This window comes from Orcinus orca, chromosome 16 (assembly GCF_937001465.1).
Source record: "Orcinus orca chromosome 16, mOrcOrc1.1, whole genome shotgun sequence".
In the NCBI taxonomy this organism is placed as follows: domain Eukaryota; kingdom Metazoa; phylum Chordata; class Mammalia; order Artiodactyla; family Delphinidae; genus Orcinus; species Orcinus orca.
Genome location: NC_064574.1, coordinates 81,784,984 through 81,810,996, shown reverse-complemented (window position 1 = coordinate 81,810,996; position 26,013 = coordinate 81,784,984). Strand labels below are relative to the sequence as shown.

General features: G+C 41.9%; 2 protein-coding genes and 1 long non-coding RNA gene across 8 annotated transcripts in view; 2 read left to right on the top strand and 1 right to left on the bottom strand.

Moving 5' to 3' along the window:
• Positions 1-1,108: 1,108 nt before the first annotated feature.
• On the bottom strand, positions 1,109-9,051 carry LOC117200949 (uncharacterized). 3 transcript variants are annotated; one of them, XR_007472160.1, is made up of 3 exons: positions 8,915-9,051; positions 6,182-8,126; positions 1,109-3,146 (listed from the first exon to the last, which is right to left on the bottom strand). It is a non-coding gene; the product is annotated as an uncharacterized LOC117200949 (long non-coding RNA). The 3 variants fall into 3 exon arrangements; XR_007472161.1 differs by lacking the exon at positions 8,915-9,051 and having other exon boundaries at positions 6,182-7,355; positions 8,026-8,733; XR_004482787.2 differs by lacking the exon at positions 8,915-9,051 and having other exon boundaries at positions 6,182-8,733.
• Positions 9,052-10,316: 1,265 nt separating this feature from the next.
• TMEM225B (transmembrane protein 225B) overlaps positions 10,317-26,013 on the top strand; it is a 44,589-nt gene continuing 28,892 nt past the window's right edge. Inside the window, exon 1 of the mRNA XM_049699295.1 lies at positions 10,317-10,453. The gene's annotated coding sequence lies outside the window, so the exon portion shown is untranslated. The remainder of the gene's footprint in view (positions 10,454-26,013) is intronic.
• Positions 10,318-22,832, top strand: ZNF655 (zinc finger protein 655). Of its 4 annotated transcripts, XM_012532657.3 has the most exons (4): positions 10,318-10,453; positions 11,666-11,751; positions 12,148-12,274; positions 13,271-14,081. In XM_012532657.3, exons 1-4 carry the CDS (start codon positions 10,318-10,320, stop codon positions 13,465-13,467), a joined length of 546 nt encoding a protein of 181 aa, XP_012388111.1. In that variant the 3' UTR covers positions 13,468-14,081. The 4 variants fall into 4 exon arrangements, with proteins under 4 accessions (XP_012388111.1, XP_004268952.2, XP_033282415.1 ...); XM_004268904.4 differs by lacking the exons at positions 11,666-11,751; positions 12,148-12,274; positions 13,271-14,081 and adding exons at positions 18,217-18,321; positions 18,827-22,832; XM_033426524.2 differs by lacking the exons at positions 11,666-11,751; positions 12,148-12,274; positions 13,271-14,081 and adding an exon at positions 18,827-22,832.

The following is a 26,013-nucleotide window of genomic DNA, read 5'->3' as shown; positions in this document are numbered from 1 at the left end:
TGTTTTTTTTTTTTTAGTTATACATCCATCTATCTACACATATTCTTTTTCAGATTCTTTTCCATTATTGTAGGATACTACAAGATATTGAGTATAGTTGCCTGTGCGATACAGTAGGTCCTTGTTGTTTACCTATTTTATACATAGTAGTGTGTATCTGTTAATCTGAAACTTTTGATTTCTCTCTCCCCTGCCCCCACCACCATCCCCTTTTGGTAAGTTTGTTTTTGTGTCTGTGAGTCTATTTCTGTTTTGTAAATAAGATCATTTATATCATTTTTAAGATTCTACATATAGGTGATATCATATGATACTTGTCTTTGGTTTACTGCACTTAATACGATAATCTCTAGGTCCCTCCATGTTGCTGCAAATGGCATAATTTCATTCTTTTTTATGGGTAATCATTCCAGTGACTGTAACTACCACACCTTCTTTATCCATTCATCTGTCGATGGACACTGGGTTGCTTCCATGTCTTGGCTATTGTAAATAGTGCTGCTGTGAACATTGGGGTACACGTATATTTTTTAATTAGAGTTTTCTCCAGATACATGCCCAGGAGTGGGATTGCAGGATCATATGATGCTCTGCGTGTTTTTTAGGAGGGATTTGGGGAGATACAAAAACTATAGCACTATCGTCACTAGCTTCTCTTGTGTCCTTTCTTGAGAGCAAGGGAAACCTTCACAAAGATATCCTGACAGACTGCCCTACATATATCCTTCGCTAGAATTATAACATGTGCCTATGCATAAATAAACCCAGGGACAAGGATGGTGTTAGACCATGATCAGCATGAAGATTCACTTCCTGGAATTAGAACAGACAGAAATTCACTGGTGGTCCCATGGTTAGGACTCCATGCTTCCACTGCAGGGGGCCTGGGTTCGATCCCTGGTCGGGGAACTAAGATCCCCCAAGCTATGTGGTGTGGCAAAAAACAAACAAAACAAAACAAACAGACAAGGAAGAGCACATAGGCACATAAGTGGCGAGAAACTGAATCTGAATGGGGCTCTGCCTGAAAGAAGCAAGGCAGCAGCAGTGGACAAGGCGACAGATTTGAGTATAAAACTAGGAGTGTTAAGAGCACCATTTTCCCAAATTGACAGCAATTCATAGAAATATATTTTACATCATTACTCTGCATACACATACACACATATTCATGTAACAAACAAGTTTCACGAGACAATACTTACTATACAAGAAAATGAAACCTAGTAAATCCCAACCATAATTTTATTAATATTTAAATACAATATACAAAAAGTGCCTAAGAACGTACAAAAACAAAATTTCGTAACGATTGTACTTAATGTGATGGGTGTGCTTGTCTGTTCATGAGTTCGTTCCAGTCAGGCACACATGAAGATAAGGCAACACGCATGTCAGGTGCACTGTTGAGCTGATTTCTTTTCTTTGTTTTTAATCGTGTCAAGAGCGAAAATCCTAGTTCACACAAATAGGTAGATGTGAATGGTAATAATAGCGATATACTCTTTCTACTTAGCAGTGGAAATTCATCTTTAATCTTAATCCAAAGTGCTGATAAACTTAATGTCCTATAATAATTCCTCAGTGTGAATGACGAACTGAGCTGCAGTAATTCATTCTCTTCTTCAGGCACCAAGTGTAACTCAATTATTGATTCTGGGGTTTGATAAGCAAATGGATCTTTCATCCAAACAGCTTCCTTTAACAATGCAAATTTCTCTTCTGGAAAGTAACGATTGAAGATTTGAGACAAAGAAGTGAGATGTACTAATATCTCTAATTTTATTTCTCTTAAGCAGTCTTCATGAATAACGTTCTCTTCAATGTGTTGCAACAGCGTTGGGAACATGTAGTAGCTGGGGCGATTACTTTTAAGTCTTACCTGCCATAACAATAATGCCTTTTGGAATCCTTGAACGTGTTCAAGATATTGAAATATATCATTGTTTTTCCCTTGTAGCTTCGAATTTAATTCATTTTAAATGCCAAAAATGTCACTTAAATACGCCAATTTTGTTACCCAAATGTCATCTTCAAAAATATTTGCCAAATGCGATTGCTTTTCAATGAGAAAAATGTAAATCTCATTCCTGAGTTCGTATACTCTGCTCAATACTTTTCCTTGAGACAACCAACGAACTTCTGTATGAAACAATAAGTGGGTATGGTTCACTCCAATCTCTGACACAATATTTCAAGAAGTCGGCTATTCGATGAGCTTCCTTTAATAAAATTAACAATTTTCACTGCATGTTTCAATACCTCCATTAGGCTCGGTGGAATTTCTTTGGATACCAAAGCTTCTCGGTGAATAAAACAATGATTCCAAAGACAGTTGTTATGGGTGGCTTCTAACAATTTTTCAATAACTGCTATGTTTCCCAGTCATATTTGCTGCTCCATCACTTGAAATTCCTTTACAATTTTTCCAGCTTAATTTATGTTGACCAACAATGCACTTTTCTAATTCAGTGAATCAATCTAATCCAGTTATATGTGAATTTAAATTTAAACAACACAACAGATCTTCTATAAAATCATCTTGCCACACATACCTGACATATACCAAGAGTGTGGGACAACTTGCAATATCAGTGCTCTCATCAAGTTGGCTTGCAAAATCTATACCAGACTGTAGCCGTGTCATAAGCATTGCTTCTAAATGTTTTGCAATAGTACAGATTCGACGAGATATTGTATTATCACTAAGAGGTATAGTTCTTAATTTATCAGCTGATTTATCATCAAAGATGGTACGTACCATATCCATACATGCTGGGAGAATAATTTTTTCAGCAGCTGTGTGAGCCATTTTTTCTTTTGCCACTCGATACACCACTAAATATGATGATATTAAGGCTCTCTCATTCATAGTTGTGGAACGACTAAGAAATTGGGGTGATAACTCTAGGCTATTTCTTTCTGTTTGAAAACGGTCTTCCTCATCTTCTTCCTCTTCCTCCTCCGCTTTCACTATCACTGCGCCTTCCATCTCCTGGGTAGCCTGGGGAGACAAATCTGTAGCATTGCCTGATTCAGCAGTCATTGTTCAGGTTCAAAGAACTGGCTCACTTGATCCAAACAGGGTCTGTCTGCAGGACTTTCCTTTTTGTCCTAGATGTTTTATGAGATCAGTTTTTGCTGTCCTGCAGGGTAGAAAAATTTAATAGCAGTATTAAAAGGTTAACACAGTGTTGCTATGCTGCTTACACCTCATCCATGAAGACAAGTCACTAAATCCAATGATGTGACACAGTAAATGCGGAGTAACTGCCATTCATGTTAGCTGTGTACCAGGCAGATTCGGTACATTACATACACAGCTCATTTAAGTCTCATGGAAGCCTAATGAAGCACACAATTATTATTCCTATTTTAAAAGCTGAGAAAGATTAAATAATGTGTCTAACAACATAGTGTAGTGGATCCAGTACTCAAACCCAAGTCTGAAGTCCAGGGTCCTAACTATGCTGCTACACTGCCATCTAGATACTCTTAAAAAGTGATCACCAAAGTACGGTGTACAAGACCACCCATTGGGGCACAGGGGAAAACAATGAAAACTTGTATTTATTTTTTAAAAACACTGAAACCCATTTAAGCTTTCCTGATAGCCACCTTATAGCATTTATATTCTGTCATCATTTGTGTTGCCATTCTTATTTTCATCTTCCAACTATTTTATTTTCTTTGCTCATTTCCCTTCATTTTTAGTGATATATTGTCTGAAAATCTCATTCTTTCTTAGGTATTTTAAGATCAAGGAAAAGGAATCTTGGTTTTTGACATCTCATCAAAGATTTAAAGGTGGGGTATGGGGAATAACACATTCCTAGAGGCCTTCCCTACCACTGGCAGTATGAATCAAAATGAAGTGACTCCAAGGGAGTGAAACTCAAGATACGGGGCTGAGGTCAGGACATGGACAGGCCCTTCTGGAGTGTTTTCCTGCTCATGTTCTAGGCAAGTAGCAGTAGAAAGACTGGGTTTTATATTTGCATTTCTTGAATGATTCCAGCACTCAATCATCACTTGACCTTAAGCTCACTGGCTGTCTCCAGTTTGGTATGCAATATTTTGATAGTTCTTACCCTGAAATTTAATTTTTAATGCTTTCATGCCATATTTCAACTAGACTACTCCTCAAGAATAAAGACTGTCTTTTACTTTGTGGCCCTTAAGTCACATGACATAGTTCGTTGCAACCAGGAGATATTTTAAAAAACATTTGTTTGAATGAATGCAATGTCAACATTTTTTGCCCATTTGGAGAAAGTTCAACAAATTCATTATAGGCCGGGTATTTCAATACTTGGAAGGGCATGTCATTTAGAAATTAAGAGATGCTACTCTACTGCAACTGTCAGGTTACTTATGAAGCATCTGAGTAAGATGGGAGGAATACTATAGCAGCACAGGTTTAAAATACATAAGTAAATAATGTGTCCGTGGGTAAGTTACCTACGTCTCCCATTACACTATGTAACCAACCTATTTCTCCAGCAAGTAGTAAGGAGGTTTCATTGATCTGCTTACAAGGTATTCTCTCTAAGAAAGCGGGAGGTCTTTGGTTCTTGTTCCCCAACTCGTGGGTCGGGGGTTAAGTTTTTCCCTCGGTACCCTCCGGCTCAGATACTTATACAATTCTCCTACTTTTTCTTATTGATGGCAGTAATCGTAATAATTCTAGTTATTATCAAACAATAAGGTGATTGTGTGTCTGTGGCAGAGGAACTGAAACAAAAATGTAGACAGTAGAGCAAAGTGAAGTCAAGGATGGATGGTTTCACGAAACCAAAGTGGTTGCTTCTCCGGGGACCCTGATTGCGTATTGCCACTTGAACGGACCTGGGGAGGAAAAATGTTGCCTGCCATACCAGTAAACTGCGGCTTCAAGCCAGCAGTCACTGCAGCCGCCCCCAACTGTGTACCCTGAGGGGATTCAGGATGGAGAAGAGCAGGGTACCGGCCCCAGACAGCTGAGGTGCATGTCAAAGGAATGATTTCAGTGAGCCCAGTCTCTTGCATCTTCCCATATATAGAAAAGCTCTAAAATCATTAACTTGAAATGTCTGGTTTTCTTTAATTAAGGTAATCTTTTGATGTTCTGGCTACCAGGTTTTTGCTGCAAAACTCCTACATATCCTGGCTTCTCCCTTACCTCTTTGGAGCAGCCCCTTAGAGCTGAGAGGCTGTCTTCCCAGCTTAAGTCCTCAATTTTGTCTGCCTAATAAAACATAATTCTCAACCTTTAGGTTGTGCTTTTTTTTTTCAGTCGACAGTATTTTCAAATATTTGTTCAATAGGCAACAGATATTCTTTCCAATACTAGATAGTTACAAGATTCTGAGCTTGGCTAATGTTTCCAGGGAGTTTTGAGTGTGATAGTAATGAAATTACTATAGTAATTCGAATTTGAGGCATTTTTGCTATCAAAATGTTATCACAGTAATTACAGCATTTGCTATTACTTCACTTTTTATAAAACAGTAAAAGAGACCTTGAATGATTGTGACATGGCTCTTAAGTTCCAAGACAAATTTGAGGGCAAAAATGGAAAGCCCAAAAGGAACAGCCACCTACTACGGAGGCTACAAATGACTAAGTGATATTCTGAATAATCTTCCAAGCCCTAAGTAATGTTCCATTCCCAGTGAGGTTTGACCTTGCTGTGGTTGCCATTGTTTCCTCCTTCTACTTCCCTGTGACTCTTCAGTAATCCACTTGAGTAGGTTTTTGCTCCTCTATCACTGGCTGGCTCCCTGACCTATGGTCCTCCTTGAAGACATATTCCCAGAACTTCTGCCTCCAGATTCTTCCTCCTATTTCCTTCCAGTGTTGCAAGTCATCTCTAAGAGCCATTACATTGTTGTACGTTGTATTTTTCTTCTTTGCCTAAATCTGCCTTCTCCCCTATCCTCCCACCCCTGTTCGTACTTTAAAGCGCCTAAAGGATCCAGGAAGGTAGGTTGTTGAGTGCAGCCAGCTGGGTATGTTTTTGTATTTATGTATTGTGTGTCAAAGGGACTGTAGGAAGCCTTTGTAATAACTCCATTCTTTGCCTGCTGATATAATGGCACAAGGAACTGAAGTGGCCTGGTGGCATTTTCAGTTTCCAGTTTAGTGGAACACTCAAGGTATCTCCTAGAAGAAATGCTCTTCTTGAGAATCAGGATCATACCCAACAGACTCTAGACTGGGGAGACAGGAAGCACAAATTCCACACATAGGTTGCTGGTTATGATGGTTAATAGGGGCCACTCCTCTTTTGACTCCTTGGTTCCTGTATCCATGTAGTCTTTCTGTTGGAGACACAATACCATATATATGTTATTGGTTCAATGCATATACTGTATCTTGGAGGACAGCTCCCCAGCTTCACAAGGTGCTGTATCTTGTATCAGCAATTTAGCTAAGTCTTCAACGTGCCATTCCACAGTTCCATCGTGCTAGTTGTTTCTGGCTGATGAGTAAACGCTGTGAATTCTGTGGTTACAAGCTCATTGTCACACCTCCTTGACTATAAAATGGGTTCTTTGGTTTAAGGTATATCCAGTGGATAAGGCATCCTATAAGCCCTCAGATGACGGTGCAGATGGAGGCAAAGCAGTCAGGGAAGACAAACCCATATTCAGAGCATGTATCGATTCTGGTGTGATAGTTCCCTTCTTTTGTATCTATCCATGCCTAGTGCAATGGTGGGCATGTGGGAAGGAGTAGTGAAGTGTTCAATCCCTTGGGAATAGTGGCTCCTACATTTTCTTTAAAGCAATATAGTTTAAGTTAAAAATCATAGATTTTGTGAGTTTGTTGTTTCCACCTGCATCATCTGAATAACGGTTGAAAGAAAATTGTGCTCAAGAGCAAAACAGTAGCTACTGTTTCTTACCATCCTTTGTTAGGGATTGGTGCCTATTGGTGGGACATGGACTCTTAAATGGGTGCCTCCTGAGGACCTCTCGCTGGAGAAAACTGCCCGAGTCGGGCAAAACTTAGACACAGATGCACCACTGTCATAGTTTGCTCACCTCTGCTGTAGAAATGCAACACTCTGCTGAGAGCTACAACCTGTGGGGCAACTCAGGAAAGAACCTCAAACTTATAGCTATCCTAGAACATTAGAAGAGCTTGAAATGGTGCCCAATTCTTGAGCTTGTTTTACAGAACAGCAGGTAAAGGAACAACTTGTTTAAAAAACCCTCTGCTGGGCTTCCCTGGTGGCGCAGTGGTTGAGAGTCCGCCTGCCGATGCAGGGGACGCGGGTTCGTGCCCCGGTCCGGGAAGATCCCACATGCTGCGGAGCGGCTGGGCCCGTAAGCCATGGCCGCTGAGGCTGTGCATCCGGAGCCTGTGCTCTGCAACGGGAGAGGCCACAACAGTGAGAGGCCTGCGTACCGCAAAAAAAAAAAATAATAATAAAATAAAATAAAAAACCCTCTGCCTTCACTGAACAAGCTCGCTTAAATTATCTTTTTCAAGTTACACACCCTCCAAGCTTCATGTAGCCTAGATAATATACCACGAGATTCCTCAACTACCCCTATAGATAACACCTCTGTCATATGAGTGGCTACAGTAACAGGGACTAAAGCTGTTTTTCAGAAACTTGGAGTCAGCTCTTGTCCAGTTCAAGCTGGCTAAGACTGGTTGGGACCACTGATCCTAAAACTCAGCCTGTGCAGGTGTCTGACGAATGAACTTTTGACATCAGAGGGCCAAAAACTCGAAGCTCAGATCATGCTAAGTGCCTGCATTTTTGAACATGCATCCCATTAAGAAGCCTGTAACTCAGATATGCCTTTGCAGAACACTGATTACCTCACCTTTCCCCAACCTCCTATCACCTTACCCCACACTTAAGACCAACCTGCTTCTTTATCCAATAAAAATCTCAAGTCCCTCACCTTCAGGGAGGTGGATCTGAGACTTGTTCTCCTACCTCCTCACTTGGCTTCCGTGTTAATAAACTCTGCTGCAAACCTCAGTCTCTCAGTGTTTGGCTTGCTGCCCATTGGGCAAACGAACCTGGTTCATAACAAGTTGTTAATGACAAGCAGGAAGTAATGTGTCATCTGTTGTCCCAGGGATTGCAACAGGAACAATGGACATCACCAGGAGGTATAGTTCTGTTCAACACAAAAAAAACCTTTCTAACTGGAGCTGTCCAACAAGCAATTGACCAAGCAGTGCATTTTTTTTTTTTTAAGCAGTGCATTTCCTATCCGTGATGCTGACTCCATTGTGACAGAGATACTATAGACTAGAGAGATTGTGTCATAGTAGGAAGTTGCTGTAGGTTCATGAGATACTCAAGGAGAGAAAGGGAAGGCATATCAGAATCTCCCAGAGGCTTATGTAATTTGAAAAAGCACGGAGAATGTCACACTTGATTTTTCTTATATTTAACTGTAAATGTCAAATATCATTAAAGGGTAAATATCTGATTTGTGAGCTTAAACAAAGGAGTAGTACCTAAAGTCCCTTCCAATCACTGTTTTGATTCTTTAGTCGACTTGCCAGTCCCTGGCGGACCTAGTCCCACCACAAGACATCACATTCTCTAAGGATGCAGGAGGTCCTAATGCCCTAGGGGCTTCTGTGCTAGCCCTGGGCCTGCCTGTCCACGTGCACCGTGCTTTACCCATCCCTCCTTCTGCAGAGTCCCGTCTTTCCACCAGGAACACAGCTCTTTCCCAGTCTCTCTTCCACTCCAACTTGCTCAATGCCCCCACCTTCCCCCAAGAACCGTATTATGTTTCGATCCTATGATTTTCTGAGGTTCTCATATAACCGAAGCGCCTTCAACCCTGGCTGTAATCAGCGTATTTTGTACCCCTGTGCTAGTTCCCGAACGGCTGACTCATGGAGGTCGGACCACTAGGTTGGACATTTCGTCCTCACCCCCGACACGCACCCCCGCGGAAGAGCCACCACCCCGTGGGGAGTCTCGAAGGTTGGCTGCAGCCAGGGAAGGGAGAGCGGGGCCGCCTTCCCAAGTCCGGGGCTGTCGCGGTCACTACCGATGTACTGGCTACAGAGCGGCCAGCGGGGGTCAGCAGGGAAGGTGAGACCGGCAGAAGGACGTGGATGGAAAAGCCTCACAAACAAGGCTTAGCGACTGACACCCGCTTATCCGGGTCCCGCATCCGGGGCCCTCATCCGGGGCCCGCCCTGCCCCCAGCCATCGGACTCCGCCTCCGGAAGTACCACAGAGAAGCGCCGGCCTCCGAGCAGCCTAGAGCGACCCCCGAAAGGCTGTGGTGGCCCCGTGAGCCAGGGTGTCCGCTACCGGACGGCCGAGCGGCCCGCCCCTCCGCTTGGTGAGTCCCCGGAAGGCGTTCTGGGGTCGCGGTGGGTTGGGTCCTTGTTTAGCCTCCCGGGGAGGAGGAGTCTCTCGTCCCCGGCTGACTGCGGTTCCCGTCCCCAGGGGCGCGCGGGGCCGGGGTGCGAGGGCCCGTGTCTCTTCAGTCAGGGTTCGCCCCGACACCCCGCGGACGGAGGGCCCCGCCGTCAGGACCCGGTGACCGTGCCCTGCTGTGAGCTGGGTTTCTGGGGCCCGCTTCGCCCTTTTGGGACCGTGTATTGACCTAGCAGGGAAGTGGGAGGAGGGCAGCGCCGGGCGAGGCCTTCTGAGGGCCGGGCGCGAGGGCCCTTTCTGAGGGCGTGGAAAGGGGACGGAGCGCTGCCGCGTCCTTGGGTGTGAAGGACAACCAGACCTGTCAGACCTGTTAGAGTCGCAGCCCTTCCCTGGCTTACTGTCAGGATTGTGGGAAGGGCCTTGCCACCTAGTCGGAGTTATCGAAGGGTCTGACCCCCCAGAGTGGAACTTGGTTATCAGTTGAGGCCATTCAGTAATTCAGAGGGGGCTGACAGTGTTTACCAAAAAATTCGTAGGGGCCTGCTGTTAAAAAATTACGAGTATCGGAACTAGTGTGTTTCTCTGGGTGCATACCTGAACCTTGAAAGAAGTTTGTAAATGTCAAGTATTTTCAATTTACACAGAAAATTTTAGGCTCTTAAATTGTGTTTCCTTGATTAAAAAAAATTCCACAAATTCTGGATTAGTGGAGTTCAAATAAACTGCATACTTGGACCATATGACTTGGTTCTTAAATATCTGAACGTGAATAATGTCCATTTTTCTTCCTGCTGTTTATTTTAGGTGGTTAATCATCATTAACTATTTTCATTGTGTCTACAGTGTGCAAGATACTTTGCTAAGTCCTGAGAATGTAAAATGATGGGTTGTTTTAACTTGTTACAATAATTTCTCCTAATCTCACCCTGCAGTGATGGTCATCGTCCTCCAGAACAGGGATGGAGGAAATATCGGCCCAGGAAGCAGCAGGATCTCCAAGGGTCCAGTTTCAGCCTTTGGAGACCCACTCTGAGGGTCTGTCCCCAGAGCCTCAGTTCGTGCAGGACACCGACATGGAACAGGGACTCACTGGGGGTAAGGCAGAGAGACCACTTCCATCCAGGAGAATGGGAGTGCAGAGGGGCTCCTGGGCCTGGTATGAGAGAGGCCAGGGATTTCAATGAGAGATTGCTCCCTAGAGGGAGATCTTGAAGGGGAGGCACAGACGCAACTCAGTCCAGTCCTGATCTCGGCCCCTCTGTTGAGGTCAGCCTGTCCTTTAATAGGCCGAGTGGTCTTCGCTCAGTCTGCTCTGGCTGTTTCTCCTTCATGCAACTTTCACTTCATCGCAGTTACCACATTCAGAATAATTTCTAAGAAATGCTGCTTTTGCCGCACCTTACCGCCCGTGCCTTGCTTTCACTTCCTCTTAGATTTAGGGCCTGTCCCTCCCCCTGTTCCCTTAACTTAGTTTCTTCCCTCCTTGACCTTTTGTGCTTTGCCAGCTGCCATTCTGTTGCAACTGCAGTGTTCGTGACTAATCTAATTTTGATCAAGAAAACAACCATCTAATTCCTTGGTTGAGCCCAATGTATACATATCACATATTGACCGTAAAATAACAATGTATACATATCACATGTTGACCACAAAATAACATTTTTATGTATTATAGAGAAAGGTTGATCTCTCTTGTACTGCCTTTGTCTTGTATGAAGTTTGTATGAGATCACTTGTGCCGACTGCAGTGCCTGAAATAACTTGTGTGTCAGGAACACCAGCTGAGTGCCATGGTGCGTAGAGTGCTGTGGAGCATTGTGAGAGTGTGGAAAGGAGTATGAGGAAACAGATGACCACTCCTTATTCTAGAGGGCCTTACACACTGGTTGCAGAGACAGTGCCCAGTCTCAAAAGAAAGGCTTAATGAAGTTTACAGAACAGTGTCTGGGAGAGGGTCAAAAGTCTACTAAATAACTGTGGCTCTGGATGAGCCACTGCAAATCTTTATGCTTTGCTTTGCCCATTTGCAAAACAGGTAACAGTGCTTACCCTTCTGTTAGAGGTATGTCATGTCATGGAATAATGTACAATATGAGATTTCATAATAAAATCCTGTATCACGGGTCTAAGCATGTGTAAGGAGGGCATGCAGGTGCTGAGAAGGTGCAGAACATGGTCAATACCCGATAAACGTTCGTTGGTTTTACCGTAATGTTGATGTGAGTAAGGGTCCCACTGACTCTCTCTTGCGTGAGGGAGCCCTGGGGAAGGGCTGCTCTCACTCTTGGCTCCTTTCTCCTCCCTCAGCTCCACCTGTCCCCCAGGTGCCTGCTCTTCCCCACGAGGGAAGCCCAGGAGACCAGGCAGCTGCGCTCCTAACAGCCAGGTACCAGGTGAGCTGAGGAACCCTCTGCTTTTCCTCAGGGACTATTGCTGCTGATTGAGTGTGGTCCTTTCCTCATCCCATCCATAAACCTTTCCTGAATTTTTTTTTTTTTAATAGCAGACCCCAGGTTGGGTGCTGATCATCCTCAGAGACCTGGACTTCACAGAAACCACCTTTCCATCTCCCCAATACCACCAGCAAACACTTCCTTTATCCTTGGTGCTGTCATGGGCGCTTATTAGATGTTAAAGGGTTGTGGAACCTATTCCCTAGATTCTACTCTGTTCTCCCTCCTTTCCACCATAAATGCACCCTGCAGACCCTCTGTATCATCTCCTTCATTCTCTGGCCATGATGCTGTGGTGGCCTCCTTCCCCAGAGCAGCCAGGCTGTGTTATTTCAGGAGTTTGTGACATTCGAGGATGTGGCTGTGCACCTTACTCGAGAGGAATGGGGATGCCTGGACCCTGTTCAGAGGGCTCTCTACAGAGAAGTGATGTTAGAGAATTATGGGAACCTGGTCTCACTGGGTAAGGATTGCCTTTCTTATTATTCAGTTTACCGCTTAGGATTTCTTTACTTCCTTGTTTTTGAGTAGGTGTGAGGTCTCTGAGTGTGGCTCAGATCCCTGGTCGTAGAACCTCCGATTCCTCCTTCTTTAAGGTCGTCTCCTCTGGGAGTGGGTTTCCTTCGGGGGTTTCAGGAGGAGACATTCTACTCCTTAACCTCAGTTAATGTTTCTTGCTTTTGTGGGGCATCTGTTCCCTGTTGGAAAAGGGAAACTTGCTGGTGCTTTGCAAGTTCTCACTTTCCCTATCTTTTCCTTTTTTATGAGAGAGACTCTAGGGCCTCCCAACCCACAACCAGACACTTTCCTACCTGGTAATTCAGTGCCCCTGTATCTGAGAGTTTCCCATTTTTCTCAGAAGAAGAAATGCCTTTTTTTTTTTAAGATAGGCTAACGTCTTTGTTGAATAATCCCTCACCTCTTAAGATCCCTAAATTCATCTGCAAGTAGGCAGAATTTGAGAGACTTGATTTCAAGGCATGACTCACTGCGAGTACATTTCAGTGAGTCACCCAGAAGGTAATGCTGCGTAACCTCACCCGAGCTGCAGAAGTCTCAGACTTAGACCGAGTCTCTCCTTTGTCATTTGGATGGTGCAGTTGGCAGCTGAGATTAGACAACCTGTGGTGTTGTAGAGAAGGATCCGTGGGAGTTGTCGGCATCCCCCTCGGTGTGAGCATTGCTCCTCTTTCTTTTTTTGCCTGTCTCTGCTGCTCTTCTTTGTTATGTATGTATGTACTTAATCATACTTTTTCTTTTCTCTTTCTCTCCCTCTCTCTCTCTTTTTTTTTTTTTTTAACTCTTTTTTGCTTTGCCTGTGCTGGTGGCATCCAGGGTGTTGTTTTGTCTCCTTGATTACACTCAGGATTAAAGAGGTCTTCTTATCTGTGGGGAGGCAGCCTGCCCACTGGGAAGGTTTTTAGTATGTTTTCCATTCCTGGCTCTTTGATCTTCGTAGGCATACTTCTCCGCCTTCCCACCACCCGGATTCATAGTGTGAATTCCTGCCCGGCCCTGAGTCATACCCAGGCAAGTGCTTTCTCTGGAGAAACACTTGCAGTCCTTTCAGCAGGAATCTCCAAGAGATGGCCCAGGTATCGGCTTCCCATCGATAGTGCTCGTCCCCGCTCGGAAACTCCTTTTCCACGGTTATGAGATATTACACTTGATTGATGGAGTAGATGCTTCTCAGGATGCCACCACTATGTAAAATTGCAGCTCCTCAGATGACCTTTGATAAATTTCAAAGGGCCAAGGAAGCCCTCCGTTGCAACCAGAATTTTGAACCCTGAATTCTGAGCTCAATCAGAAGCCATGGTTGGTGGTCATCGACTTGTGTTCTCAGAAACCACAAAGTTCGACTCCAGCTCTTCGGTTATGATCTTTTCATGTTATTTTAGACTGTGGAACATACACTGTGTGCCCCTCCTTTTCTGTAGTGAACATGACCTGCCCCTTCTGTTGCCTAAATCTCCTGAGACCCCTGGGCCTTTCTAACGTTCTAGTCTTTTGCTTCCTTTAAATCCCTGTGGCCCCCTCCAGGGTCCTGCCTTTGTCCCGTTTATTCTTTGTGGGGCTGTACAGATTGATGCGTTTATATGACCTTTCCTGGTCAAGTGTTCCTTAGCCTTTCCTCAATGGAATGGAAAGGCTGTCTTTCCTTCAGGCTGTCAAATTGAATGTATATTCAACAACTTGTAAATTGTAAAGTGATATGTAATTGTAAATTACTGTTAATATCTAATAATTACATAATTTCCAACAGTTAACCTGTCTACTTTTTGGAGTAAAGAAACTTCTTAGTAGTTCAATCAGCCTAACAGCACAGCATACTGTTAGACTGAATTTTATCCCATTTCCTCTGTCATCTCTGCACATACACAGGACACGTATGCACAGTCACACATGCTGGGCACAATTACGTAAAAGAAGCCCTCCTACTCAACTTGTTTTTGTGACCAAGTCAGCAGCCTCTCCTTAGTAATTATTTTTTACAATCTTTAGGAAGTAATTTTCATATTTGGGGGTTCAGCAAACTCCACTTGAAATTGAAGTTTATACACTTAGTTAACTTAGCTTAATGTTTTGTGTTGTAAAATAAGGACTTTATAATTCAGTCTCTGATTTAGCAACCCTGTTTTCCAGTTCATACCTTTTTCCCATGATAGTAGCTCTGAGTTGTATTTGTCACAGATATCAGAACTTTGGTCTTTTGGTTAAGTGCTTCCACTACACAATAATAAATATACAGAGTATGAACAGAGTAAAAGAATAAAAAAGTAGGTAAAAATTTTCATTACCACATCTAAAAAGAAGCATATACTGTTGCCAGTGAGTGAATTACTGGCTTGGGGGTCATACCCAAAGGGAAGTCGTCTGTGACTTAGTGCTGGAGATTAATAAGACTGGGAAAAAAGCTTGGATTACAATTCACATGGGGCAGTGTGGCAGGTGCCCTGTTAGGTGACAGCATTAGAAAGCTGCTTCCCAGAACTCTACTGGATGGTGAGTGAGCTGATAAATCAGGAATGTTTGGCACATACCCCTTGCTTTTTGAAGTTGATGTCGTGAGGGCAAAAATGATTTTGTATAGAATGTCTTTCACTACCACAGTTGTTCACTACTACTTAACATATCTCATTTAATCCTTACCATAACCCTGTGAGCAGGTATTATTCTGTTTTATACCCGAGGCTAAGAGGAGTTAAGTGATCCATCCAGGGACAAAGCTAGGCTATGGACTCTGATCTGACTCTGAAGCCCACGCTTTTTCACTGTTTTGTGCCTTAGGACAGTTAGTCCAACCACATATAGTGTTTTTTTATATTTTTATGGCTCTGTACTATGATGGTAATTTAAAATGGACAGACAGGCATGAGGTTATACAGTTTGGGAGCAGAAAGGGCATGCATTCAAGAAAAAGTAAAATTGTTAGAGGATACATTCCATTATAATAGGTATCTACACAGGAACAATATAGCTAAGGAGAGATTTTATTTGTGTGTTTATTAAGGACCAGGAAGAAAAGCATGCAGCTTTTAGATGGCTAAAATCTTAGCACAGCACTGGTATAGGCAACAAACAATGAGGTAAATTTTAAATGTTATTTTTAAAGATCAGATTAAGTTAAAAATAAATCTAATTAGAAAACTGTCAAGGTTTCAATTTTAAAAATCAAAATGTTTTAATAAAAAATTAATTTTAGATAGGAAAAATTTCGATAGGAAAAATGCATATTTTGAAAGCGTAGATTTTTGACTTAAATCTAGGAAAAAGGCATTCAGGCCAGTGGTGAGAAAACCTGCTTTAATGCTTTCTGTGACCCTTAGTATAGATTGGAAAGAATGTTAACTGTGGGTTCCATTTACCATCTGTGACTGAGCAGATATTTAAACCGATTATAATGACATTTCCATCTATAAAACAAAAAATAATGTCTGCTTCCTGGGTTGTGTCAAGGCTTAAATCAGGTTATGTGCGTAAGCACCTGGCTTGTGCTGGTTACTTACCAGCACATGTTCTTTCCGAAGGGGCAGCAAGTGGGAGCTATGGACCAGATTTCTTAATACAGACAAAGATTTCAGGAGAGTGTTCAAATTGTTTGTTCATAATGGAATTTTCTCAGATTGAATGTTGCTCAGGCTGTGCCTATTACGAAGAGATTTTCATTCCTTTGACATTAAATGTTCTCTCAGGTCCCTTTTAATTAAACGTCATGATTCTAAATCTGTTGGATCCTGTCTCTCCGTGTATTGTTCTAATTACTGTTTCTCTGTTCTTTTTATTATTTTCACCTTTTGCTCCATTGTCACTATGTTGGTCTTCTGTTCTCTTTCTGTACATATTTAGAGGAAGGGATGGATTTCATTCACAATCATTATTTTTTACTAGTAGATTATTTAAAAGCCGGTTTCTGAAATAAGACTGTCTGTTTGAGCCCCAGCTTCACCAGTTATCATGACCTTGGGCAACGTTCTTAACCTCTCTGAATCTTAGTTTTCCCATTTGTAAAATTGGTACAGTAATAATTCCTATCTCATGAAGGTATGGTGAGTATTAAGTGAGTAAAAGCTTATAAAGCTCTTGGTGTGGTACTTTGCACCTACCAAATGTTTAGTGAATCTTAGCTTAATATATTGATAATACAAGTGACTTTAAGTCTGCATCTTGAATCCCTTTCTCTCTTCTAAACTGCAGTCTTGTATCTCTAACTGCCTGCTAGGCATTCTCTATACCTTCCTACATTACCTTAAACATGTGTCTAAAATCAAACCCCTAATCCAACAAGAAGATGATCTTTTTTGTTGTGTGTAAGTGATTTAAGTGTAGATATAGAGTAACCAAAATTAATTTCAATTTTCAAATACCTAGAAACACCTTAATAAATATCTGTCAAAAGTTGCGAATTATGTTATCAGAATTCTGAGCAGAGTAGTTGCTGTGTCATGTCATACTAACTTTTTTTAAACTTGCAAAACTATTTCATTTGACATGGAGGACCTTAACTAAAATGTGTCCAAAAAGAGAATTGACTCTATGCCCAACAGGAATTCAGAAACACAGTAAATGCCTTTTTTATATCTGTTCTGATCTCCCTGCTCTTAAGCTGTCATGTGGAATCCCATAGGACAACTATTGGTTTATCATACTTTTCAGGCCCAGAGCCCTTTTTAAAACATTGATTATCTGTTGACACTTGGGCACAAAATTGGCACTCAATGAGTAGCTTTTAAATAAATGAATGAAAAGAAGTGCAAGATACAAGGTACATGGTCCCTGCTATCAAAGAGTTTATAAATCAGGTAGGGATGATAATACCTGAAAACAATTTAAAAAAATCTGTAAACTTCATTATATAGAGACATGTCAGGATAAGAAGAACACATAATACAGTTTGTAGACATTCAGTAAGTGCAGAGAAAGGCTTTTGGAGATGAGGGGCTTGAGCTAGACCTTGTATGTGTGCTACTAGAAGCTTTATGGGCTGAATACGTGTAAAAACTGCCCCTTTGATACTGTAATAGTTCTGCCCCACCTCAGAAGCAGACTGCCTCTTGCTTTTGCTTTAAAAGAGATGAGATAAAAAAAAATAAAATAAAAAAATAAAAGAGATGAGATCCTAGCAGTCCATTATGCAAGCCAGAGAAAGACCATTTTGTGTGAAAATGCACTTTTATTGCATCTTCCTCACTGTATCATATTAGTGTAAGTTATTTATATCTGTCTCTGCAGTTAGAGTGTAAGGTCCTTGAGGGGATGGACCTTATCTGCTTGGGCTCTTTATCTCCTACATACTTTGCATATAGGAGGCACTCCATAAATGTTTGTTGAATAAACAAGAGTATAAGCTCCTAAGGGGTAAGGATGTGTCATATTATTTGTTTCCTCATGTGCCCTTAAATGAATTGTTTCTTGAGATTGGTCCTTGGAATATTTTTTCAGCCTTCACTGATTCTATTGCTACAGTTCAGCTCACCGCACAACAGGTGCTTGAGAATTCACCTTTCTCCAGTCCAGGAGAGTTATATTTTGATGACCTCCATTTTGACCAGGTCTAATACTTGTAGGCCAGGTCTAATACAAAGAGTAATCTGTAGGCAACAGATGAGGAGTGATAATGATAATTTCTGTGAAGACAGGTACACACTCACGCCACATTCCCTGAGTGTGTGTAAATGAATACTTATGCTCCCAAAAGTCATCAACTTGCCCCTTAGCATACCTCTTTCTAGAGCACAAATATGAACTCCTTGTAGAAGGTCTTTGGCCTTCTCACTCTCCAGGCCTTCCTAATGTCTTCTAAGAATTTACTTTCTTTCTCCATTAGCCATTATTAAGAGAAAAAGTGGCTGGTGTAGTATCTGGGGATAAATTGCCACATCCCATTTCCTTCTCTGTGAGCAGGATTTCCAATTTACAAGCCTGATGGGATCTCCCAGCTGGAACAAGATCTACAGGTCTTTGATCTGGAAACTAAGAATAGAGAAGTCTTAAGAGATGACTGCTCAGGTGAGTAAGGCAGAATCAATCAGATAAATTAGTAGGGAAGTAAAGTCTAGTTGTTGAGCCAAGCTGTAGTTGCTTTGGCAGTCAATGAAGAGCTCTGTCTGTATCCCAGAACGGAGAGCTCTTTCCTTTTCCGTTCAGTTTTGATGAACTCTTACTTTGTCCCTTATCCATAAGTTGTACTAGGTCCCTATTCAAGTTGCTTATCTATGATTCTGTTGAACTAGTTCCCTGTTATCTCCATTGAAACACCTTAATTGGTTATCTTCTTACTCTGCTGAACCTGCCCTCTATTTCTCCCACACCTTGGACCACTTGGATCCTACCTCACTGCTCCTATTCATGCCCTTGCATCTGCTGTTGAGATTTTGTTCCTGTGTTTCAGAGTAAATAAACTTCTCTTACCCTGGTAGATTGTAGATTATTTAGTTTTCTCTTCTCTAAGTTTTGTTTTTCTAAGCACAGGGTACAGATTACATTTGCATTTTCTATTTATATATTGAATCAGATGGAGAGACCAGAGAAGAAAACAAGCTGTTGATTCCTAAGCAGAAAATTCCAGAAGAAGTACATTCATACAAAGTGAGAGTAGGAAGACTCAAAAAGGATATTGCCCAAGTTCCTGAGACTAGAGAAGTGTATAAGACTGAGGACAGATTAGAAAGGCTTCAGGAAATCTTAAGGAAATTTCTCTTCCTGGAGAGAGAGTTTAGGCAAATAACAATCAGTAAGAAAACCTTCACCAGTGAGAAGAACAGTGAATGTAATGAACCTGAAAAAAGCTTCAGTCTGGACTCAACTCTTGATGCAGATCAGAGAGTTCTTAGAATACAGAATGTTGATGACATTGATAAGTATGACATGAGCCTCAACCAGAATTCAGCTGGTAAACATGAGCAAATAAATCTAACACAGGATTTTCAGAGTAATGAGTATAAGGAAAGTTTAATGGAACTCTCCCACCTTAATAAATGGGAGAGCATTCCTGCCACTGAGAAATCCTATAAATGTGATGCATGTGAGAAAATCTTCCATCAGAGCTCAGCCCTTTCTAGACATCAGAGAATTCATACTAGGGAGAAACCCTACAAATGTAAAGAATGTGAAAAATCTTTCAGTCAGAGTTCAAGTCTTAGTCGACATAAAAGAATACACACTAGAGAAAAACCCTATAAATGTGAAGCATCTGATAAATCCTGTGAGGCGTCTGACAAATCCTGTAGTCAGAGCTCAGACATAATTCAGCATAAGAGGATTCACACTAGAGCAAAATCTTATAAATGTAGCAGTTGTGAAAGAGTCTTCAGTCGTAGTGTACACCTCACTCAACATCAGAGAGTTCACAGAGAGATGCCTTGTAAGTGTACTGTGTGTGGCAGTGACTTCTGTCATACCTCACACTTAGCTGAACATCAGAAGGTCCATTGTGAAGAGAAGTCCTATGAATACAACGAATGTGGGTTGACCTTTATTAAGCATCAAGGAATTCGTCTCAGAGAAAAGCCCTATACATGTAATGAATGTGGAAAAGACTTCAGATTGAATTCCCATCTTATTCAGCATCAAAGAATTCACACAGGAGAGAAACCACATGAATGTAATGAATGTGGAAAAGCTTTCAGTCAAACCTCATGCCTTATTCAGCATCACAAAATTCATAGGAAAGAGAAATCCTATGAGTGTAATGATTATCAGGATAATTTCAACCATAGCTCAGATCTTGTCCTGCAACAGGAAGTCCTCACCAGAGAAAAAGCCTTTGATTGTGATGTATGGGAAAAGAACCTCAGTCAGAGAGCACACCTCGTCCACCATCAAGGAATTCATACCAAAGAGAAACCTTGTGAATGTAATGAATGTGGGGAGACATTTAGTCAAGTTCAGGCCTCATTCAGCATCTGAGAGTTCACACCAGTTCATGTGTGTCCTGAATGTGGTAAAGGATTTGGTCCCAGCTCAACCTTTATTCATCATTGGGGAATTCACACCAGAGAGAAGCCTTCTGAATGTGACGAACGTTGGAAAGCTATTAGTCCGTGTTAAACTCTTTACACCTGCGAACCCATATCAATGAGAAAACCTACAAATACATTGAAGGTGGTAGATGCTTCATGCTATTTTCATACCTTAGTCACCATTGGAGAATTCATACTGGAATAAAATTCTATAAATGTGATGCATGTGAGAATATCTTCCATCAGAGCTCAGCCCTTTCTAGACATCAGAGAATTCATACTAGAGAGAAACTCTACATATGTAAAGAATGTGAAAAATCTTTCAGTCAGAATTCAAGTCTTAGTCGACATAAAAGGATACACGCTAGAGAGAAACCCTATAAACGTGAAAAAGCCTTCAGTCAAAGAAACTACATGGTGAGCATCAAATTCATTTCATGCCGAATACCTATGAATGTAATAAATGTGTATGTGTGGGAGGATTCAGCCATATGCCAACCCTCATTCAGCAAAGAATTCATACCCAAGAGAAGTCATTTGGGTATATAGTAAATGACAAGTCTAGGAGTTCAAGTCTTTTTTCATCATCAGAATATCCACACCAGACAGGAATTTGATATAATGCAAGTGGAAACATTTAGCACCGTATTTCAGGCTTTATTCAACATCAAAATATTGAAGGGAAAATTATTATTTGCATATGAAATCGTTAATATATAGTCCCAGTCTTTTTCATTGCAGAAGAATCTAGTCAGAGGAGTGACTTGGTGAATGCAGTTCCGTTTTCTCGTGGCATTCTTTTATTTAATAGGTGTTATAAGTAGGTATGTATGCTTTATTTATGGAACTCATTTAAGCTATTTTTATTTTTATTTTTATTTTTTTTTGTGGTACACGGGCCTCTCACTGTTGTGGCCTCTCCCGTTGTGGAGCACAGGCTCCGGACGCACAGGCTCAGCAGCCATGGCTCATGGGCCCAGGCGCTCTGCGGCATGTGGGATCTTCCCGGACTGGGGCACGAACCCGTATCCCCTGCATTGGCAGGCGGACTCTCAACCACTGTGCCACCAGGGAAGCCCCTAAGCTATTTTTATTTTAATGTGGCCTATAAACATTTTTATTTTTCCTGAAGTTGGTTCTTATTGTTCACAGCTTCCCTAAGATAAATTGATACACCAATGTTAAAACATGTCAACTTCTGGAAGGTTTCTCATTTAGCTTTTTCTACTGTTCTCAGTCAAAGTTCTCTCCAAAACAGACTCTTAGGCCTGCTGTTTTCTGAGGACCCTATTTCTTTCCAGCCGTAACATTTGGATTCCTGTTGATTTCTCCATTCTCTTAAGCACCTTCAATGATGGTTTCCTAGTTTTAAGCTTTACACCAGCAGGTATGCCACCCCTACTTGCTTTTTTGGTGTCTTCTGTCCTAATGCAAATTATCTTCCTTTAAAAGAAATGGATTTACACACCCTGTCCATCCATGAGTATGAAGGATTCTGTTTCCCCTGAGTTTGTGGCGGGCAGCTAAACATTTTCAAGTGACACCCAAATTCTTAGCTGTGTTAGCATTCACAGCCTTCTAAAAGAGATGAAAAAGACCTTAGGAAGCCAACAAGACTGGTGGTAGCCTAGCTATATTCAGCGCCTATTCTGCATGTCTAAGTTCAGAATTATTTTATATATGTCCATTGAAGGCCAGCAGAATGCTCAAGTCTGCTTTTGATAGGGTAAAACGTAAAGAACATATACTAAAATCAGAGATCTTCGTAAGGGAATGCTGCCTTCCATCAAAGATATTGCTGTTCTTGTGTAATATCTTTATAGTATATTTCAAGAATGGCAGATATGCCTGTAAAATCTAACCATTACAGTTTTTCATTACCCGTTTTTAATTGTTTACACATCATCATATTTTTTGTATTTTACTAGAGTCTACAGGCCATATAAAATAACATTTTTTTTTGATTGATGAAACTGAGCACAGATGTTGGCTCCAGAGTTCAGTGTCACTGTCATAACACCTAGCAAGAGTTCATGATTCTTTAGATGATGTCAAAGCATTCTATTGCATTTTTCCATCTTAAGCGTCAACATATTTTGTGAATAAGACAGTGTTATTTAAAATTCTAGTCGTCGTTCCGGCGATTGAGGCTTTCATAATTCATATGTTAAAATATTCTCTAGGGATCCTTAACAAATATATAAAAATTCATTGCTTACTCTGTAAGCCTCTTATGGCTAATAACCTCTAGGGTAGTTCTACCACAGTATTTTACCTCTTAGCCATCAGCAAGCATAGGATCTCATCAGGGCACGGTAGGGACCTAAATGAATGATCTAAATGTAAAAGCATATGAAAAATGCATGTTTTCGTTTTCCTGTCTATGACCATATATACCCTATGGATAGAGAACACGGGTAATCACCTCCAGTGATTATGAAACAGAGGATTAAGTAATCTCTAAATAGCAGAAAATGTAAAAATCACATGTATGCATTTGGTTTAGGAATGTGCTTTTGTACTTCCACTTGAATAAAGGTGTGTTTGGTACTCTGAGAATCTGTTTCAAATAAAATCTGAAGTCCTCAGCCAGAAGCATTTGGGAATCTTAGAATCACCTTCCTGGCTGCAACTCAGTTCCTTCTAGAAACCTGCTTCACAGCGGGAATAAATCACTCTCCTTCGTACAGGTACAAAGCTTGCTCTTCCACAGACCTCTGCAATAAAGTCAGTGTTTACAATTTAAAGGGTTATTCGGTTGGGATGCTGTTGGCACATTAAGGGTAAATAGTTTGAGGTTTCAGTAGAGCTGGGCAGAATGTGTTTTTTAAATAAATAAAACACATTTTAAAAAATGAGAAACCAAAATAATCCTTGAGGGCAAGTAATTTGTCTCTTTAAACTTGCTGATATTTAATTGGTCCAGTATAGTTTGTGTTCTTAGTCTTTTTAGCCTTGAAGACAGGGGAGGGAAGAGAAGAAATCTAATAGTTGGAACACCTAATTTTATCTATCTGTCCACCTACCTACGTACACATGTATATATATATGCACATATTCAAACAGTCCTCACAACAACTCTGCAAGGGAACCAGCTCCGTTTTACAGAGGAACTGAGGTGTAGAGAGGTTGAAAAACCTGTAGGGTCACACAGTAAGCTCAAAGTCAGGGCTGTTTGACTCCACAGCTTTCCATCATCGTGATGTTGGTATCGGACACATCCCAGAACCTAGAGAAGAGACGTTTTCTTTGATAGTTCTTTGTTCCCTGTTACACACCCAGTGATTCACCATTAGTTTGCAGCTGATCCTAAATGCTCCCAGAGCTCTCTGGGAAGCTGGGAGAAAATATCCCAGTATCTTTTGGGAGCTAGTTAGAACCCCCCTGCCCCACCCTTTGAAACAGGCTTGACAATTTTGACGACAGGCTACAAGTCAAATCTCCTGAATTCCCATCTTCTGCCAAGACACCCCCACTGCCATCACTAGATTTATATTTCCATTTCTCAATGACCCACATGCATTCTTAATTTTTCTGCCAACTAGGACTTACTAATGGATACATATTCTTATCAAGGTTTACTATCACCTCTGACTATATTATAGTGGTGGAGCAGAGTGGGGAATGGGAAAATCAAGTTTGGTTCCTAGGTTTTCGGCTTGAGCAAGAGTGGATCGGTAGACTAGAGATGGAGAGTGCTGAGAGTGGAGCAGGGAGAGTATTTTGGGCAAAAGAGAGCATGTCAGAAGGCCTGCAGAGGAAAGAGTATGGCATTTTCAAGTCAGTAATAAATGAGCTCTTTGGAGAATGCCTCACCTTAGGAAATAGTACGTGGGTAACTGAGGATTTGAGAACAAAGTTCAAAGGAAGCCCATAGGGTGTTGTCTCAGAAACGATGGAATTTCTCACATCCAAGTATGTAACATCTTATGTCCTTTCATTCATTCAGTAATACAGTTGGCAGGCAATATTTAGTGGAAGCCGGTGGATACAGTTAACCTAATCAAATGCATTAAACAATCCATTGAGTAAAGAAGACGAATGAGTCAAAGCGATGACTTTGGAATGAGACATATGTTTGAACTTTACTAGCTATATGACTTTCGACATTTTACTTAATTAGCCTTTCTAGTTTTCTTGTGTATACAGTGTGGTTGTTAATAGCATGAAAATTAAGTGAGGTAATGTAAAAGCTACTGGTCATATACTAAATGCCCAGAAGTTTTTAATGTAAATACTAATATAAAAAACGCTACAACGGAGGAGAGATACTTAGCATAAAATCTAAAAAAGAGGAAATCAACGAGCAAGCGTTTACCAGTGCAGGACTAGCATTGTTCAGGGAGGGGCACCCTGAGCTAGGAGAACTTAAAATATGACTAGAGAAATCACTAGGCATTTGTGGTCTGTGTGGTAGGAACTGCCTCCTGACAGGCACTTCCTGCTGGAGTTGGCAAACTGACACGCCTCTAACATTCGTTATCATGCGGCATCAAGTCTTAACACTCCCTTCAAAATATGAGTGCATGAAGGAACCGATGTTAAATCCAAGACTTAAGAATGGTTTCAAATAGATGGTGCTCTGTACAAATCAACAAGAAAATACTGATTTTGGAATTATTTTGCTGCCTCATCCCACTCTCTTTAAGAAAATGGTTACCCTTTTATATTTGTATTTCATCCATGTTAATAAATTTACAACTTGGACGTAATTACGAACGTCTTTCCCGCAGTCGCTTATGTCCCGCAGACAGCATTTCCCCCGTCTTCCTCCACTGTCTCTCCGGAGTGTGGTTAGCCTCCAGGCCCTGGTTTGAACGGGCCAGGGTTGAAATCCTGCCTCTAGATTGCTCACTAGCTGTGCAGCTTCTGGTGTGTAAGATAGTAAAAAGTATAAACTTTGTGGGATTGTTGTGAGGGTTAATGAGATAATGTTCAGTTTCAGTGCCCCATAACTGGTAGCTGTTATGTTTGAGTTTAGCAGGAAAATCCTCTATCATGAACAGCTCGTTTCCTTATCCTTTTTTCCTGCTTCAGCATATCAGATACGCCTCTGCAAACCTGTACTCCAGGTGCAGTAGTTGTTTGGATCTTGATCCTATCTCTACGGCTTTTCTTCCTCTTTCAGCCCTTTGGTACCAGTACGTTTCTCCTCTTTGTTTATATGCTCCAGGCATAACTGGGAGGCTGAGTTGAAGCGACAAAGGGAGAGGAGGACAGGCTGGACAGAGGGCGTAGATAACAGGTTTTGGCCCAGCAGGGTCAGCGTGGCCTGTGATCTTGAAGAAGGCATGTGGAGATGGATGGAGCAGAGCGGAGGAGGCAAATGGGGTGCACACGGGACACTGGGGATGAGAAAGAAGAGACAACCAATTTAGATCCTAAGTCCACTTGGGCGATGGAGGGCAAATAGAGAAATCTTTTCTGTCCTCCTTCAATCCCTTCTTGGGAAGGAGGACAAACGCCCAAGGAAGCCCCTCACCCGACTCCGCTCTGGACCCAGCTCCCCAGCGGCCCCTAGGGAACCCGCGATCGAGATTAGACCTCCGAGCTGCCTAGACGGGCCCCGGAAGTGCGCGCCGAGGAGCAGGCGTTTCTAGTCCGCCTGGAGGCCGAGGTCGCCGACGCCGCCGGAACGTGCGGCCGGCTGAGCGAGTGAGTGTTGCTGTTCGCCGCTGGGGCGGCGGGAGAGGGTCGGGCAGCGGGGATCCCGTGGGGTCGGGGTGGGGCGCGCTGCCGG